The 19,252-nt window shown below is 49.4% G+C and overlaps 1 protein-coding gene across 1 annotated transcript in view; it reads right to left on the bottom strand.

Annotated features, from left to right (window-relative positions):
• Positions 1–1,746: 1,746 nt before the first annotated feature.
• Positions 1,747–19,252, bottom strand: part of LOC146343187 (phosphatidylinositol 4,5-bisphosphate 3-kinase catalytic subunit alpha isoform-like) — a 39,208-nt gene continuing 21,702 nt past the window's right edge. Inside the window, exons 14-21 of the mRNA XM_084806831.1 lie at positions 17,695–17,866; positions 16,735–16,841; positions 16,440–16,561; positions 5,900–5,978; positions 4,235–4,405; positions 3,872–3,989; positions 3,629–3,780; positions 1,747–2,683 (exon numbers count right to left, since the gene is read on the bottom strand). Coding sequence (XP_084662957.1) covers positions 2,398–2,683; positions 3,629–3,780; positions 3,872–3,989; positions 4,235–4,405; positions 5,900–5,978; positions 16,440–16,561; positions 16,735–16,841; positions 17,695–17,866 — 1,207 coding nt within the window. The 3' untranslated portion in view covers positions 1,747–2,397. The remainder of the gene's footprint in view (positions 2,684–3,628; positions 3,781–3,871; positions 3,990–4,234; positions 4,406–5,899; positions 5,979–16,439; positions 16,562–16,734; positions 16,842–17,694; positions 17,867–19,252) is intronic.

Below are 19,252 nucleotides of genomic sequence, written 5' to 3'. Positions count from 1 at the left end.
ATTGGAGTAGGCTGGTATAACGGGGCGCTGGGGTTCTGTCAGACAGGAACGGAGTGAAATTCACATCATCAAAATGCAGCAGGTGTTATTTTAGAGTAGTTGTTCTGAGATAACAAACCCAGTTTTTATGCAGCTAAGGAACTGCAACAGTTCATTGCCTTGGTCATGCAACCGGTCCCTGGCGATGCGGTGGCCCTGCAACTCCGTGTGTTTCTTGATGGATTCATGAATGCCACCCACCTATTATTGCTGATGTGAGAGATGAGCCAAGAGCCCTGACCCTGATAAACAAGGGCTGTAGACTATCCTGTAACCTTACTCACCCCTTGAATTTCTAACACTACAGAGCTCTTACTGCCAGAGTTTGGGGACTCTTATTCCAAGATACTTATTGCCAGCTGACCTGAGAAACGCTAACCCTGTGAGGTAACTGTCTTTAAAGACACAGGACTATACAGGCATCCACAGGTGAAGTTTGTAAGGGAACTTAATTAAGCGTTAACACCTACTAATGGTTATAGATCCAACTGCTGTTAAAGGGATAGCTAGAAGAAGACAGCTGAAACTGTGGCAACCTTCCTGCCTAATCATGGAAGCAGGCCTTAAAATGTGGGCCAGGGCTGGCAGGTCTCAGGGTCCCCATAATGTGTAACTGGCCTCTTGCCTCAAGAGATCTCAGGCTAAACCATGGGGGGATGTGCGGTTTTCTGTCCATGGGGAACCATTGTGAAAGTGTGCATAGCCGTAACACTGGAGATGCTTGACATGCAACTCCAGTCACTAGGATGGGCGAGACATTGTAATAAATATGGGGAGTATATTTTCTTGGGCTCCTAAATCTTTTCTGTGCACAACTGGAGATGCCAGGGATCGAACCTGGGACCTTCTGCATGCAAAGCAGGGGCTCAACCGCTGTGCCATGGCCCCTTCCCAAAAGTATGCACCTGCTTTGCATGCAGAAGGTCCCAGGTTTGATCCCTGGCATCTCCAGGTAGGGCTGGAGGGAAAATGACGGGCCTGCAACCCTGGAGGGAGAGCCATGGCTGCCAGTCAGGGTCAAAAATCCTATTTCTAACTATCACAGGAATGTCGGAAGTGGCCTTCGATTGAGGCAGACCCTGGGTCCATGTAGCCCAGGATTTGTATTTATTTTATTTATTTATTTGCAATATTTATATACCCCTCCACATCAAAAGATTTCAGAGCGGTGAACAGCAAGGATAAAAGAATAAAACACTATGTTAGAACAATGAAAACATTTTAAAAGAAACAAGTTCCGATAAGACCGGATTTAATAAACCACAGTGTTATCAGGAACGTGTTTTAAATGTTTTGATGGTTTTAACATGGTGTTTTATTCTTTTATCCTTGCTGTTCACTGTTGCGAAATCTTTTGATGTGGAGCGGTATATAAATATTGCAAATAAATAAATAAAAATCCTGGGCTAGACAGACCCAGGGTCTGACTCAGCCAAAGGCCACTTCCAACGTTCCTGTGACTGTTAGAAATAGGAGCTCTCCCACTGGAAGAAGCCCTTTAGATAAGCCTTTGGTCTTATGTCTTATAACAACTAAACTCACTCCAGATGCATTAGCATCTCATGGCCCTGGATGGTGCAAATCATCTCCCTTTCTGCCTCCCACTTAACAGTGCAAAGAACAGGGGAGGGAACTGTAAAAAAGCCAGGAAGGTTCAGAGTCCCCCACCTTTCTAATCCAAGGTGAAATTATACATTTTCCAGATCATCTTTTTAAAAGTTTATTTGGAAAACAAAAAACCTTTCCAACTCAGGAGATGTTCAAGTATTGTCACTTTCTCTTTCTGCCCACTCCCCAACAGTAAAAGGAGCCCACTCTTCTCTCCACCCCCACCCCCCTGGCCCACCAACAGCTCTCATACTCACTCTCCCCATCTTCTTCCCAAGGAACTCCAAGAAGGGGGAGAGAAGGGGGACATTCAATTATAAGCTGCCTGTAGGGCAGGGGAGAGATTGGTTCCTGTTTAGCCTGGAAATGAAAGCGGGGAAGAGAATTACAGTTCCATGATGGAAAAACAAAGGCGTCTCTGGAGGGAAGAGGCTCAGCTCCCTCTCCAGAAGGCGAATGGAGACCAGGATGCCTGGGTTCCCTTTCCGGCGACCCACCCTCAGCCTCCGATCCCTTAATGCGCGGGGCTTCCACCCGCCCTCTCCTTTCTCCTTGCCTCTCTGGGCACACCAGCCCTCCTGGCTCCTCTCTGCTGGAGTCAAGAGAGATCCAGGGACCTGGTGGCCTAAGGTAACGTGGGCCTTTCCCCCGTGGTATTGGCAAGGAGCTGGTGACCCTGCACTTGGCCTCCCATGGCGCTTTGGAGGGCTTGTGCACACTCCCTTAGCCGCGGAGGCCCCTGTGTGGCCGTCAGTCATGGCTCGCCTCACTCAGGGGCATGTGGCGGATTGTGTGGAAGATCCAGTCCATCTTGGTGGTCCAGCCGCCGTGGTGGGCCTCGTTCATCTGCTTGGTGAAGTATTCGAGGGCCTCCTGCTCGGACTTGTCCAGCGCCAGTGTCTTGCGGAGGTAGGCCACGTCATCAAAGGACTGGAGCTCTGGCATGCCTGAGCCCAGCATCATGGAAAAGAGGTTGATCAGGAGGTTGGCGTGCTGGCGGATTGTCAGGTAGGCCTTGTAGCACATCTCCTGGAACCTGGTGCAGGGGAGACATTGGTGGTGGGGGGGACTCAGGCAAGAGGCGGGTGGGCTGGGAGCCAGGATGCCTGGGTCCCTTGGGAAAGGCACTGAGGGAGGGTCTAGACCAGCTTTCTCCAGCCTGGTGCCCTCCAGAGGGGCTAGACTACAACTCCCACCATCCCCCAGCTAGCATGCCCGTGGGAGTTGTAGTCCAACCTGTCTGGAGGGCACCAGGCTGGAGAAGGCTCATCTAGACATACATAAAAACAAATGTCAATAATAATAATTTATTATTATTATTGACATAGAAGCCCTAAACACTGAAAGATTGTCTCCACCCATATGGACCCACTAGACCACTACGGTCTTCAGGGGAGGCCTTGTTGTCTGTGCCGAATTCCATCTGGCAGCAACACAGCCTTCTCTGTGGGGGTGCCTCCCTTTGGAATGACCTCCCCTCTGCGATACGTCAGGCACAGATGATCTTGTGCTTTCGACACTTCCTAAAAAGTTACTGGTTTACCTGGGCTTTTCCAAATGATCAACTTACCTAAATGCTGTTATGCTTTTAATGATATATTGTTTTGTAATACCACTGCAGGATTTTTAAAATGGGAAGTGGTGTATAAATGTCCTAAAATAAATAATAAATAACAAGAGCTGGTGCTGTTTGGAAAATGCCCTCACCATGATTTTGTCCAACAGGCCTACAATTGGGGATGTACGTGAATACCATTCCTGTCTACAAACCATGTGAACACATCCCGTTCACAACCCCGAACCTGAATGCCAGCAGGAGCGCAATCCTCGGGAAATTTCCGCAACTACACACTTCCGAAAATGTGTGTTTCCACCCAAATGCAGCCTCAGAAAAGCTTCTCTGAAATGGAATCGGCCCTTGGGCTGAAAGAGGTCCACAGCCCTGCTGTAGGAAGATGTGCCCAGATTCTGTGGTTCCCACCTCTCAAACTCTTTGGTCTTGGTACATTCCTGCACCCCTTTGCTGATGACAATGAGGAAGTCTTGCGTAAGGACGAAGGGGACCCGTTCCCGCTTGTAGCCAAACTTCTTCTTCTTGTGGTCCAGGAAATGCCCGAAATCAATATGGAACAGCTGCGGGGAGAGCAGTGTCACTCTCACTTGTCTTCCCGATGGGGTTCCAGCATCAAAGAGGAAGAAGGCTGAGGGTGGGGAAATCACTCACCTGCCCGTCGTCCTTTACCATGATGTTGCTGTTGTGTCGGTCCCCAATGCCCAGGATGAAGGTGGCAACACAGTAACCGGCACAGGAGCGTGTGAAGAGGTCGATGGCTGCATCGTACCTGAGCCAGGAAGCGGAAGGGTGAATAATGGTGCAACTGAACTACTCACACCCCAGGATTTCTCCCCACCTCACCCTGTAATCCTTCCAATACCACCCCCATAATTCTGAGTGGCACAGCTCTCCCTGCACCACACCCTTGGGGGAGAACTGAATGCCCTCTGCACTACAGAGCTCTGTATGGGACCTCCTAATCCACCCCCTCCCCAGAGGAGGAGCCTCTTCCAGCCCATGCCCCCAACTGACCCCTCTCCCTTGTTCTTGTCCTTCAGCCAGTGGTGCAAGGCGTTGCTGTTGAACTGCAGCGCCCCCTTCAGACCACCTTTGCACTGGATCTGCATGATGGTGTGGGAGCTCTTGACCACTTCGATGAGGCCCACACAGTCCCCGATGGACAGGCAGCCGTAGGGCAGCATCCTGCAGAGGGCCAGAAGAAAGCCAGGAAGGTGGAGGGCTGGGTGAGGGGAGGGGGACAGCTGCACGGAGAAGCCCAGCTGTTGCTGTTCATTGCGATGGCAGAGTGGAGCCCCCGTGCACAGGGGGCAGAGCTATGGCAGCAGGGGGGCAGAGCTGCGGCTTGCTGGTGGGTCTCTGTCCCAGAGGTATCTGGTCAGCCCATGGGCTGCTGGTCCAGGCCAGCAAGGCTGGGGGTATGGATGGGGCCCCTCTGGGATGGGTCCAGCGAACAGGCTTTCCATCGCTACGCAGGGCAAGCCACTTGTGAGGCGTGCCATTCCCCTTCCAGCTGTGTCCGTCTCGACACAGGCAGCAGTGTACGAGGGAGACCGGAAGCTGCTTGGTACTAGGCCGGGCCCCTTGTCTGTCCAGCCTAGGTGGGCCTGCTCCAGCTGGCAGCAAGCAGCTCCCCGAGGCCTCGGGTGGAGGGGGGCCCTCTCCCACCCCCGGCTTCTGGATCCTCTCAACACAGGGATGTCAAACAAGAGGCCCGTGGGCCAAATCCGGCCTGCCCCCTCCCCAGGATCATGTGCTGGTTTCCTGGCTTTTGCGTACTCCCCTCTGCTCCTCCATTATGAAAGGCTGAAGCGCCTCTCCTGAGGTTTAGTTCCTGGCAGTAAGAGCTTTAAGCTACAATACCCTGGGTGGTGGGGGCAGCGGGGGTGACTTGTATTTGGCCCCATCACCTTGGCCCTCATCCCCTCCCACCCCTGGAATGCAGCCCCTGAGAGCTTCTCCAAAATGGGATTTGGCTCTCGGGCTGGAAGAGAGGCAACACTTTGACTGGAGATGCTGCTGGGACAGACAGCGGGGGCTTTGGCAATCAAAGCAGGGGCTCTAGGATGGAGCTGTGACCCCTCAGGCAGAAGGTACCCAATTTGGGTGAGGAGATGCTGTGCTGGGACACCTCGCCGTGAGGCAGGCGTCCCCTGCAAGTGCCGCCCCCGATCCTCAGACTGCGGAATTCTACGCCAACACAGAGCCAAAATGGTGGCTCTTTAAGGCAGGGATCCCGCTGACCCCTTTCCTCTGGGGCAGGGAGCCTGAGGCTCTTTGTGGGCTACCTCCTGCTTTCCCAAAATGCCATGAACATTTCCAGCCCTCTGCCAGTGGAAACCCCCATCTCTGAAAAGGTCTCACAATACTTCGGGAAGGTGCTTCAGTGTGAAGGGCTCTGGGGGATCTCCAGAGGGAATGCGTTCGCTTAGAACAGCCTTCCTCAGCCAGATGCCCTGCAGGTGTGCTGGACTGCAACTCCAATGCCGGCTGGGAGTTGCATTCCAACACACCTGCAGGACATTTGGCTGGGGAAGGCTGGTTTAGAAAGCGAAGGGCCAAATCAGGGAGTTCTGGGTGGGAACAGAGTCTGACTCCAGGCTGCTTTACACACCCATCTCCCTGATCCCAGGTCTGCTGTGCTCCTCCCCACCCCACCACTATGCATTGCTTTAATACCGAAGGTCTAGTCCTTGGTTCTGCCACATACTCTCCATTATCCTAATGATTTGCAGAGTCAACATGTCTTGCCGGAGATCTGGGGATGACAGAGAAAAGTGGCTGTTAGGGAAACAAAGAGGTAGCTGATGTGGTGAATCATCTTCCTAAAGGTGGGACAGACAGGGGGGGAAAGGATGCAGAGCTTGGTGGGAAGAAAGATTATTGACAGTCCATCCCTGTGTTGCCCTGTTGATCTGCTTATTAACTGTTATGCTTTTAGCTTCGGTGTTAAACATTTTAACTTGTATTTAAATGTTTCAAATGTTTCAAATGTTACAAATACTTCTTGTATTTGCAATTCGTTTCAGGATATCTTTTGATATAGTAAATGCTATATAAATTGATTCAATAAATAAACTCATTAAATAAAAGTTGTGTGGAGAGAGAAAATAGTGGTCTCTCTCCAAATTCCAGAACTTTGGGTTGACTGGATGTTACCTTATTTATTTATTCATATATTTTGTATCTCATCTTTCTGCCAAAAAAGGGTGCTCAAGGCAAATACCATTAAAATCTAGATTAAAAACATCTTAATTAAAACACAACATAAAACCAAATGAATTGAAATCACAATTAAAACATACTAATCAAAGAAATGAACAGCACCAGCAAATTAAAGAAAAAACTATTCAGGAAAAGACCAGTTTAGAACACAATCCTATGTATGTTGAGACAGAAAAAAGTCCTGCAGCTCCCAGTATTCCCCAGCCAGCTTAGCTAAGAGTTGGAGGACTTTTTTCTGTCTCAACATGCATAGGATTGGACTTTTTTGTGTCAAAGGTCTGCCAGAATACAAATGCCTGTGCCTGCAGGTGGCACACCAACAGAGAGGGGCCAATGTAGACTCCCTCAGCAGGGCATTCCAGAGCCTGCGAGTGGCCACCAATGGCAGTAGTCCCAAGAGAAGGGTCTCCTTGGAAGAACTTAAAAACCGGGCATGGTCATATGGGATAGAAATGGCGACTATCGTGCATTTGTTTTAAGGGCTAGATACATAGCTGGTGGGTAGAGCTGTGTCGGTGCCCTCTACACCTGACTGCCAGGTGCCAGGCAGTGGGCTTATGTCAGGGAACGGATATTCCAATCCCGCTGCGTGCGAGCCTGCCTGAAATGCCCAGCTGGACAAAGTCAGATTGTTTACCTGTAACTGGAGTTCTTTGAGTGGTCATCTGTGCATTCACACATATGGGCTCTGCGCCTGTGCAGAGCCTCGATTCAAGAAACTTCTATAGCTGAGAAATTTTGGCAGGAACCCCTCCCCCACCATCCCACTGCGCATACTCCAGCAGGGTTCCCGCTCAATCCCTCAGTTCCAAGGAGACCACCAATTGTGGCCCCTTAAGACCAAGGAACCTCAGTACCAAACCAATGGACAAATAACAAGCTTACACACATGGAGGTGGGTCAGTGACCTTATCGAAGAACCTCTGACAGCACTGTCTGGTCGAAGGAGCAGTCCTTTCGGGCCTGAACATTGAGACGGTAATGCTTGACAAATGTGGAAGGAGTGGCCCAGGTTGCAGCCCGACATACAGCTGGTATCGACACCCCTCTCTGAAAAGCCACCGATGTTACTATCACTCTGGTTGAGTGGACCCTCACTAGACCAGATAACTCCAAGCCCTGTACTTCATATTAGAGCTTACTAGCATGAAGTATCCAGGATGCTAAACGCTGGGATGAAACTGGAAGCCCCTTCTTAGATCCCCCATAACAGACAAACAATTGCTGAGATTGACAAAATGATTCTGTCCTCACTTTATAGAATGCTAGAGCTCTGCGAACATCCAATGTGTGCAGTGTCTTCTCGAGCGCCGTTGCAGGCAAGGCGAAAAAGGCAGGGAGAACAATATCCTGAGCCAAGTGAAAACCTGAAATGACCTTAGGTAGGAAAGCAGTATCAGGATGAAGTACAACTTTGTCCCTATGAAATCATAGGTAAGGATCGTCCACTCGCAGGGCACATAGCTCTCCAGAACGCTGTGCTGGTTAAGAATGCCAAGAGAAGATGCAAATCCATGGTAGTGAGAGGCTCAAATGGTGTTTAGGTAAGAGCACGTAGTACAACAGACACACTCCATGTCGGTATCAGAGGTTTAACAGGAGGAACAAGATTTCTAATTCCCTTCATAAATTGATGGATCAAAGGATGCGAGGAAACCGAGGAAACATTCTAAACAAGCCAGGAAGCCGAAATGGCTGCAAGATAAACCTTCAAAGAACTTGGGAGTCCTTGCTCATGAAACAAAAATAAAAACTTCAGAATATCCTGTATAGAACAACGGACAGGATCAAAGTCATTGTCCCTAGCGAAAAGTGTAAAATGTGTCCATTTACTGGCATAAGATTTTCTTGTATCAGATTTCCTAGCTGCCTCCAGAACAGACTGCAGTGATGTAGGTAAGTCTACCCAATCTACTACCGGATTCTCCATGCTGTGAGGCGTAAGGTCAGTAAGTCTGGATGTGACACCTTGCCTTTGTCCATGGATAACAGTACTGGTGTAGACGGGAGTCAAAGGTAATCCCCTCTGGACCACCAGAGGACCTTGGGGCTGCCTGGGCCACCACGGTGCAATCGGGAGACCCTCTGCCCCGTCTTTCTCCAGTTTCACAACCACCCATGTGCGAAGAGGAAAAGGTGGAAACATGTACATGAGACCTCCCCTCCAATTCCTGGCAAAGGCATCCCCAAGAGACCTCGCACCTCTGCCTGAACAGCTACAGAAACGAAGGCATGCTGCATTCTCCTCTGATGAGAAGAGGTCCAAGGATGGGCGACCCCACCAGTGGAACAGGCGATTGCAGACACTCGGATTGAGCTCCCATTCATGGGAAAGAGCGGCTCAGATGGTCGGCCAAGATGTTGTCTTTGCCTGCAATATGGATCGCCGTAAAAGTGATGTCCCGTGGAATGCACCATTCAAAGATTTGTATTGTCAGTCGAATCAATGGCACCAAATGAGTCCTGCCTTGTTTGTTTAGGTGGAATACCACCATGGTGTTGTCAGATGCGATTTAGATGCAATGACCATGAAGGACTACTTTGAAAGCCTTCAAGGCTTTGTCGACTGCAAGCAGCTCCAGGACACGGATGTGGCTATCTGCCTCTGCCTTTGACCAGAACCCTTGCACTTTGAAGTGAGTGCAGTGAGTGCCCCAGCCTGACACTGAGGCATCTGTCATGACTGTCAATGTTGGTGTGGGAAGCTGAAAAGACAGACCGCTTATGAGGTTGGATGACACAGTCCACCACTGAATGGAAGTCTGGACCACCGGGGTAAGCTGCAGTCTGACTCTCCGGGAGTCTTGCCACAGGTCGAGTGCCCTGATAACCCAGTTTTGCAATGTCCTCATGTGGAGGCGAGCATATGGGACCACTGCAGTTGTAAGTAGCCACCATCAGTCCTAGTAGTTTCTGTACCATGTAAGCTCATATGGTACTAGGAATGGACGGACTGCTTACCATCTGATCCGCAGCATTGTCCGCACGCCGGCTCCGGACTGCTTCCAATACAGTAATGGCAGCTGCCATTACCGTATCGCAAGCGGTCCAGAGCCAGCATGCCATTCCGGAGGGAATCCTCGGGAGGTGGAGGTAAGTGATCCATTTCCGCTGTGGGTTCGCGGCAAGCTAGAACATCCGACACAAGTTGCATTAGCACCTGTGCTTGATCCCGAGGCAGGAATGCACAATTTACTTGGGAATTTATGGAGGCCCTAATAAACTGCGCAACTTGGGATGGCACTAAGAATTATTTTTCCATGTTCACAAACAAACCGAGGTCTCCTAACAGTTCCAGCATAATTTGACACTTTCCAGCAGTCAGGCCCTTGATTAAGCAACTAGGAGCTAATCATTGATGTAAGGATAGATCTGGACCCCTTGAAACCTGAGATGGGCGCACACCACAGCCATGCATTTTGTGAATACTTGTGGAGCTGTAGCAAGCCTGAATGGCAACACCCTGAACTGGTAGGTAAGACTGTCGACTGAGAAGCAGAGAAAGTGCTGGCTGAACTCTATTGCGATATGAAAGTACGTGACTTTCAAATCGATGGTCGTGAACCAATTTCCCATCTGTAGCAAGGGTAGGACTGAAGTCAATGTGGTCATTCTGAACTTTTTGGGTGGAATGAACAGATTGACCCCTCTGAAATCCAGAATTGGGCAAAGTCCACCATCCTTTTTGGGCACTGCAAAATATTGGGAATAGAAGCCCTCATGCAGCTCTATCAGAGGGACCGGTTTGATTGCTCCCTTTGAAAGGAGTTTATCTACCTCTTCTTGAAGTAGTGGGGATGACGGCGCCAATGTGATGCCCGAGAAGGGGGGGAAGAGTGTCGAACTCGATTCTGTAACCTCAACGAATAATAGCATGGACTCACAAGTCTGTTGTTATTCTCTGCCATGATGGAAAAAAGACTGCGAGGTGGGAGTGGAAAGGGGGAAGATGATCCTGGGAAAGAGGCAGTTCCAGGGACAGTCAAAGGCATTGCTTCTTTGTAAAGTCAGGACTCTTATGAGAAGACCGGAAACGAGATGTCGAAGCAAATTTACATTTCTGTTGGAAACCTTGTTGCTGTTGTACCGCTCGATCCTGATGAGGTCAAGATTGAGTGAAAGCCGACTGTCAATGCCAGCAGCATTGTCTAATAGGCAGTGGAGCCTGCGAGAGATCCATCTTTCTTGCCGTGTTCTTGGCCTTTTGAATAGTGTCCATGGCCTCATCGGTTCTGGAGTTAAATAAACCCTCACTGTCAAAAGGGAGATCTTCGATATGGGAACGTGCCTCCTGTGCAAGGCCTGCCGACCTCAAGCAGGCATGTCTGTGAAGCACTAGCCCCTACCATAGCCTTGCCATCACAATCAGCTTGGAGTCTGGCAGTGTTAACTTGTTGCCTAGCTACCTTCATGGCCTCTGCTTGAAAAACTCTTGCCAGTTCATGTTGATCATCTGGTAGGTAGTCACAGAGGCAGCCAATCTTTTCCCAAAGAAAAAGCTGGTACCGAGCCATAGTTGCTTGATGACCTAAATCATATCCCTTATGAATATACAGTGGAGGTGAGGAATAGATTTAAGGGATTGCGTAACTCAGTGAAGCCATAAGCTATGCTGTGCAGGGCCACCCAAGACGGACAGGTCATGGCAGAGAGTTCATACAAAATGTGGTCCACTGGAGAAGGAAATGGCAACCCACTCCAGTATTCTTGCCAAGAAAACCCCATGGAACGTATCACAAGGCTAAAAGAGATGACGCCGGAAGATGAGCCCCTCAGGTCGGAAGGTGTCCAATATATACTGGGGAAGACCAGAGGGTATTTCCAAGTAACGCCAGAAAGACTGAAGCGGCTGGGCCAAAGCCAAGAGGACACTCAGCTGTGGATGTGTCTGGTGGTGAAAAGAAAATTTGATGCTGTAAAGAACAATATTGTTTAGGAACCTGGAATGTCAGATCAATGAATCAAGGTAAGCTGGAGGTGGTCAAACATGAGATGGCAAGATTGAACATCGACATCTTGGGAATCAGTGAACTAAAATGGACAGGCATGGGCGAATTTAATTCAGGTGACCATCATATCTACTACTGTGGGCAAGAATCCCTTAGAAGAAATGGAGTAGCACTCATAGTCAACAAAAGGGTGGGAAAAGCAGTACTGGGATACAATCTCAAAAACGATAGAATGATCTCAGTACGAATCCAAGGCAAACCATTCAACATCACAGTAAATCAAGTCTATGTCCCAACCACTGAGGCCGAAGAAGCTGAGGTTGATCGGTTCTATGAAGACCTACAACACCTTCTAGAACGAACACCAACAAAAGATATCCTCTTCATCATAGGGGATTGGAATGCTAAAGTAGGAAGTCACAAAATCACCAGGATAAGAGGCAGGCATGGCCTTGGTGTACAAAATGAAGCAGGACAAAGGCTAATAGAGTTTTGCCAAGAGAACACGCTGATCATAGCAAACACTCTTTTCCAACAGCACAACAGACGACTCTACACATGGACATCACCAGATGGTCAATATCGAAATCAGATTGATTATGTCCTTTGCAGCCAAAGATGGAGAAGCTCTATAGAGTCAGTCAAAACAAGACCTGGAGCTGACTGTGGCTCAGATCATGAGCTTCTTCTTGCAAAATTTTGGCTTAAATTGAAGAACGTAGGGAAAACCACTAAACCATTCAGGTATGACCTAAATCATATCCCTTATGAATACACAGTGGAGGTGAGGAATAGATTTAAGGGATTAGACCTGATAGACAGAATGCCTGAGGAACTATGGATGGAGGCCCGTAACATTGTTCAGGAGGCAGCAACGAAATCCATCCCAAAGAAAAAGAAATGCAAGAAAGCCAAGTGGCTGTCCGATGAGGCTTTACAAGTAGCTGAGGAAAGAAGGGAAGCAAAAAGCAAGGGAGAAAGGGTATATCCAACTGAATGCAGAGTATATCCAACTGAATGCAGAGTTCCAGAGAATAGCAAGGAGAGACAAGAAGGCCTTCTTAAATGAACAATGCAAAGAAATCGAGGAAAACAACAGAATGGGAAAAACTGGAGATCTCTTCAAGAAAATCGGAGATCTCAAGGGAACGTTTTGTGCAAAGACGGGCATGATAAAGGACAAAGAATGCAGATGAGATTAAGAAGAGGTGGAAAGAGTACACAGAAGAACTATACAGGAAAGATCTTAATGTCCCTGATAGCCATGATAGCGCGGTCACTGAACTTGAGCCGGACATCCTAGAGAGTGAAGTCAAGTGGGCCTTAGGAAGCATTACTAACAACAAAGCTAGCAGAGATGACAGTATTCCAGCTGAGCTATTTAAAACCCTAAAAATGATGCTGTTAAAGTGCTGCTCTCAATATGCCAACAAATTTGGAACACTCAACAGTGGCCACAAGACTGGAAAAGGTCAGTTTAGATTCCAATTCCAAAGAAGGGCAATGCCAAAGAGTGTTCTAACTACGGTACAATTGCGCTCATTTCACATGCCAGCAAGGTGATGCTCAAAATCCTACAAGCTAGGCTTCAGCAGTATGCGAACCAAGAACTACCCGAAGTACAAGCTGGGTTTCGAAGAGGCAGAAGAACTAGAGATCAAATCGCCAACATTCGCTGGATCATGGAGAAAGCAAGAGAATTCCAGAAAAACATCTATTTCTGCTTCATTGACTACGCTAAAGCCTTTGATGGTGTGGATCACAACAAACTGTGGCAAATTCTTAAAGAGATGGGAGTACCAGACCACCTTACCTGTTTCCTGAGAAACCTGTACGAGGGCCCAGAAGCAACAGTAAGACCAGACATGGAACAACCGATTGGTTCAAAATTGGGAAAGGAGTACGACAAGGCTGTATATTGTCGCCCTGCTTATTTAACTTATATGCAGAGTACATCATGAGAAACACCGACCTGGAATTAAGATTGCCAGGAGAATTATCAACAACCTCCGATATGCAGACGATACCACCCTAATGGCAGAAAGCGAAGAGGATCTAAAGAGGCTCTTGTTGAGGGTGAAAGAGGAGAGTGCAAAAGCTGGTTTGAAACTCAACATTAAAAAAACGAAGATCATGGCATCTGGCCCCATCACTTCCTGGCATATAGAAGGGGAAGAAATGGAAGCAGTGACAGATGTTATTTTCTTGGGCTCCAAGATCACTGCAGTCGGTGACTGTAGCCATGAAATTAAAAGACGCTTGCTCCTTGGGAGGAAAGCTATGGCAAACCTAGACAGCATAGTAAGAAGCAGAGACATCACCTTGCCGACAAAGGTCCATCTAATCAAAGCTATGGTTTTCCCAGTAGCAATGTATGGCTGTGAGAGCTGGACTATAAGGAAGGCTGAGCGTCGAAGAATTGATGCCTTTGAACTGTGGTGCTGGAGAAGGCTCTTACGTGTCCCCTGGACTGCAAGGAGGTCAAATCAGTCAATCCTAAAGGAAATCAACCCTGACTGCTTATTGGAAGGACAGATAATGAAGCTGGAGCTCAAATATTTTGGCCACCTAATGCGAAGAGAAAACTCCCTGGAAAAGACCCTGATGCTGGGAAGGATTGAAGGCAAAAGGAGAAGGGAACGGCAGAGGATGAGATGGCTAGATAGCATAACCGATGCAATGAATATGGACTTGAGCACACTCCGGGAGAGAGCGCAGGACAGGAAGGCCTGGCGTGCTATGGTCCATGGGGTCATGAAGAGTCGGACATGACTTAATGACTGAACAACAACAAAGTCCAAGGGAAGCAGAGGAGTAGATGTGCCTTCCCATCAAATTTAGTCTCCTGCCTTCCTTGTCTACTGGGGAAGAATGCACCCGATGAGACCTGCCCTGTGACGATTCCATAGTGACTGAATTGGGTGGAGGATGGGTGAATAAAAACTTCGCATCCTTCTCTTGGATTCTATACATGGTCTCCAGCTGTTTAGAGGTTGGAGTCATGGCGGACGGAGCCTTCCAAGAGAGCTGTACCGTCTGTAATACAGTCGGGAGAAATGGAATGGCAACCGGAGTGGTTGAATCGGTGTGGAGGACAACAAACATTGGGTCTTTAACTCTCTTCACGGGCTGAGTCTCAAGACCAAGTGACTGGGACATTCTAGAAACTTGTTCTGCAAAATGACCCATATCCTCCGAGGGAGACGATGGGTCCTGGGAGCCCACAGCAACATCGGGTGACAACAGCGACAATGGAACGGATGAGACTGAAGCTGAGCCAGACTGATAATCTTCCCTCGGGGAGCAGGAAGACATTCACTGAGTATCCCAGTCATCAGGCTTTGGGGCCTCAGCCTGAGGTAGTGGAGAAAGAGCTTTGCCTCCATCTATGCTCTGCATAACTAATGTTTCCGGAGCCAATTGGTGAGACGGCTGTAAGGGACACCTCGTAGCAAGCACCGGCAATGCAGCAGACGGCACCCGTACTGGAGGCGGCAGAGGCATAACCATCTCCTGCAGCGGTGGCCAAGCTAAAGCAGCCGATTAATAGGCGTCGCAGTCATGTCAATAATCACTGGAGTAAGTGTAATGACCATAAGGATACTGATGAGGTCAATAATAGTTCCAATCATCCCACCTGTGATGACGTGGCGGAGGACGAGACCAATCCAATCCTCTTTCCCAACCCGAGTGAGGGAACAAGACCTGTCTCTGTACCAAGGCTGTGGAAACTCTGGTGGCTGGTCGCCCCTTCGGGAGCAGGTGGAGTAAGCCGAACACGGAGAAAAATCTCCACGTTGACTATGTGGTTTGGTCAAACCCAACCTCTCCTCAATCCCGAGTCAGTGTTGAATCCCTAAGCTCCCCTTCTGACATGGAAGGCATTGGTGGTACCATGGTCGATACTGAAGGCACTGAAACCATTGGAATCAGCAACTCTAACATTGGAGGTGGCTCCGGCAGCCGAGCTGGGGTCCCAGGTCAGGAAATTAGCTTTTTTGACTCCTTCCCCTTCTTCTCTCTCTTTCTGACTTCGGAGGAGTGAGAGCATCGTGCCTTTTTCAACAACGTTTTGGCGAGGGAAACTGCCAAGGAGTGGCCCGGGGTTGGAGGGTCAGAACAGCCCATGGTTAGAGCCAGAGCAGACTGGATAGGCAAATTCGCCAACTTCTCAGGAACCTCTGTTTGAGGGGCCTTATCTGCACCCTTAGACCAACTTTTCGGCTGATCTAAAGCCGATGCCATGGGCTGTTTAGGGGCGTCCACCGCTTTGAGAGCCTTTTCTCACAGGACCACTTTAAGTCTATCAGTGCAATTTTTTCTCGCCTGCTTACTAAAGGACATACAATGATGGCAGGCCTCCACGATATGACCTTCATCCAGGCAGAGAAGGCACAAGGAGTGCCTGTCCGTGGGAAGCAATTTTGCCCCACAACACATGCACTTTCGGAAAGGGGCCTTACCGGCCATACACCCAAAGGCGCCACGCGATCAACTATTGCAAGACCGACATAAAATTGTAACCCAAAATGAGAAAACAGGTAAATGCAGAAATCTAGAGAAAGAAGAGAGAAAGCCAGAAAAAATATATAATTTCTCCTCAGCCAAAGCCTAACGAGAAGTCCCTTCGATCAAGTGCTACCACAATGGCAGTCGATGAAGAATTGAGGGATTAAGCAGGAACCCTGCTGGAGTATGCGCAGTGGGATGGTAGGGGAGGGGTTCCCGCCAAAATTCCTCAGCTATAGAAATTTCCCGAATTGAGGCTCCGCACAGGTGCAGAGCCCATATGTGTGATGCACAGAGACCATGAAGAAGAAAGTCAGGAGAGAAGGCTGCTGACGGTCTTTGGGCTTGCTGCAACAAGCAACTCTCCAGCTCTTAAGAACATCTAAAGGGCCCTGATGCTGGATCAGACCATGGTTCCTCCAGTCCAGTCTGCTCCCAAGCGGCCAACCAGATGCATCTGTGGGAAGCCCGCCAGCGGTTCTGTCCCCTACACCCCCAGCCTGGCGTCCCTTCCTGCTCAGCTCTCCTGCTCTCACCATCTCCATTTTTGAATATGATCTCGTGGTTCGTGAAAAGCAGCTCCGACATGATGTCCGGATTCTCCCAGTTGAGCCACAAGGGGCGCTTGGCAGAGGACATGATCCGGCACTCGTCCAATCTGGCAGAGAAGGAACATCTGTTGCAGCCACACGCTTGGAGGCCGTGTTGAGTGGCTCCTGTTCTGCTAGTCCTCTTCCGAGGAATCCAGGAGTCCTGGCCCCTTTCCTGCCACCCCTGCTCGGCCCCCCACCCTTGCTGCGTGAAATGGCTGAGCCTTTCCCTTGCTCTCACCGGAGGTTGCCCAGCTGGTGCACGGGGTTGAGAGGACAGATAAAGCCCTGAAGTGCCTCCATATAATCCGGCCTCCTCATTTGTTCCACCAGGAACTTCATCTGCATCTTGTGAGGAGGGGGAAGGGAGCAAAAGACACAAAGAGGGGGACACATGCAGGGAAACAGTTCCTCTGAGTATCTACAGAGCACTTCCCTTCATGGCTCCAGTGACCCCTTTTGCCACCACCCTTTTAAGGTAAAATTAACCACTGTTTAAGTCTGGGGTGCAGAACCACAGTATCCCAATCCAGCTCTCTGGGGTGATCCAGATGGCCATGCTCCTTCCCCTGGCCACGCCTTCCCCTAGCCACGCCCCTTCCCCCGATCACCAGTAATTCAGTGGTTTTTGTGCAGTCCCCCTGCCCCCATTATCGAAGGCTGAAGTGTCTTTTTAAAGACCCAGGGATTGGCAAGATGCCAGTCCCTGATGCTGGCCCCACCCCATCTACCTTCACCCCATCCACCCCTGAAGGTGCCCCTGAGAGCTTCGCTGGAATGGAATTTGGCCCTGGGATTAAAAAAGGTTCCTGGCTTACATTCTCCCAGTTTATTTAGCCCTTCCTTATGGGATGTCCCCCTTAATTTGTCTGTTCAGGAAAGATGAGGGGGCTCTTCCCAGTGTTCAAATTGCAGGGGAGTATAGAGATGGCCCGACCCCCTTAACTTGTATGAGTGACAGCCCTCTGAGTTACTGTTTTTAGAAGGTTAGAGGGGATGTGATTTGCAGGGGAGGGTCTGTGGATTTCTTTATCTCCCCCCCCCCCCCGCCTTTTCCCCAGTAACTCAAGTACTGGCTTTGGCCTCTCTGAGGATGTGCGAGAGTTGGTGTGTATTGGCCCGTCTGTGACCAGCCACTTTGCTGTGGTGGCAATGAGGAGGCAAGCCAAACACAGGATGTGATGGGATCCAAGGCGGATACCTTCTGCGTCTCGTCTTTCTTCTCTTGCTTGAGGATGTCAGTGAGGTTGATGAGTTTCTCCATGGCCTCCACTTGCCGGTTCAGGTGTTTGAGGTACATCCCACAGCCGCGGCAGAAGGCCTCCAGCATTAGCCCGAAGCGCTGTGAGACCGGCTTGCTGTGCATCTCTGACCTGTGGGAGGCAACAAAGGCCATCTCAAAGTCCTGCTCCTGACACGCCATCCAGGTCTGAAAGACCTGAGACCAGCTTGTGTCTTCTGGGAATGACCCTTTGGAACAAAGCAGGGAGCAGCTGTAGCTCAATGGCAGAGCACAAAAATCAGACCTGTAACAGAATCTTGCAGCATGGAGTGCTCCCCATTCAGGGTGCCAGCCGGCTGGCCATGCCCTCTTCCACAATACTCTAATCCATTCCCCAATAAGCTCAGTCATGACTGGGCTGCTTTAGGTTCCCCCTGCTTTGTTGTTGTTCTAACCAATTTTTTGGACATCTGCAAACTTTGTGATTTCTCCAAGCCTGCTCATACCTCTTTCTTGCACATGGATGGTGCCATTTTGGCTACATACGGATCCACACTTGGAAAATGAGTTTGCTAATAGTATGTAAGAGCCTCCTGCAACCAGGCACCCTCCAGATGTGCTTGACTACAACCCCCATCATCCCCAGCCAGTAGCCATGCTGACTGGGGATGATGGGAGTTGAAGTCAAACACATGTGGAGGGTGACTGGTTGGGAGAGGCTGCTTGAGAAGACGCTTTGCAAGCAGATGATTCCACATTAAATTCCTGAGATTTCCAGTAAAAAAAACCCAACAAAAACACCAGGTGGGCATATGATGAGAAAAGTACTTGGAAAGCCATTTCCAGATATTCTGGCATGGCTCAGTAGAAGACAGCTCCCAGAGTGCCTTGTGTGTCCATTTTCCTCCCTGTGACCTGTGTGTGTGGGTCCTTCACATATCTATGTTTCAGCTCATTACCCACGGGACCTTTATCTGGCAGCAAAGGCCTGTCATCTACGTAATCAAGGTGTTCCAGGGTGTTTGGGGCTCTTTCCCGTCTCACTCATCAGATTGACTTCTGTGGGGTATCTCCTCTTTGTATATTGCACTTATACATGGCTTTTCAACTTTGGAAAACGTTTCCAGGCAAATTTAATTTGCCTTGAAAATTTATCTCTTTAAAAAGACAAAAATGTACTGAACTGAACAGGAAAAAGCAGCACAAGGGGTAGATTTAAAACCTGCACCCCCAACGGCCTTTGTGACCCATTGAAAAACTTGCCTTTTGCTTTGAGAGTGGAGACTGGGATGGTCCTGCCTTGGGGGGCAGCAGGGGGGCCCTTCCAACTCTGAACGTTCAAACTGGACCCTGATAATATTTCCTTCCTGACCCCAATTAATCCATCTGCCTGCTCCTGCCCTCCACTCCTGCTTCCAAGGGTCATTCTCTTGGGAGGCAATGCCACCTTCTTGAGCTTCTTGGGAGGCAAAACAAGTCCTTTCTGTTTCACCAGGGCTCTGGAAGGGCCCTCAAGGCTGCCGCTAGTTTTAGAGTT

Source organism: Heloderma suspectum, chromosome 6 (assembly GCF_057233095.1).
Source record: "Heloderma suspectum isolate Gila_16-S chromosome 6, 16-S_ref, whole genome shotgun sequence".
Classification (NCBI taxonomy): Eukaryota; Metazoa; Chordata; class Lepidosauria; order Squamata; family Helodermatidae; genus Heloderma; species Heloderma suspectum.
The sequence above is the reverse complement of the archived record's forward strand: the minus strand, read 5'-3'. Positions and strand labels throughout refer to the sequence as shown.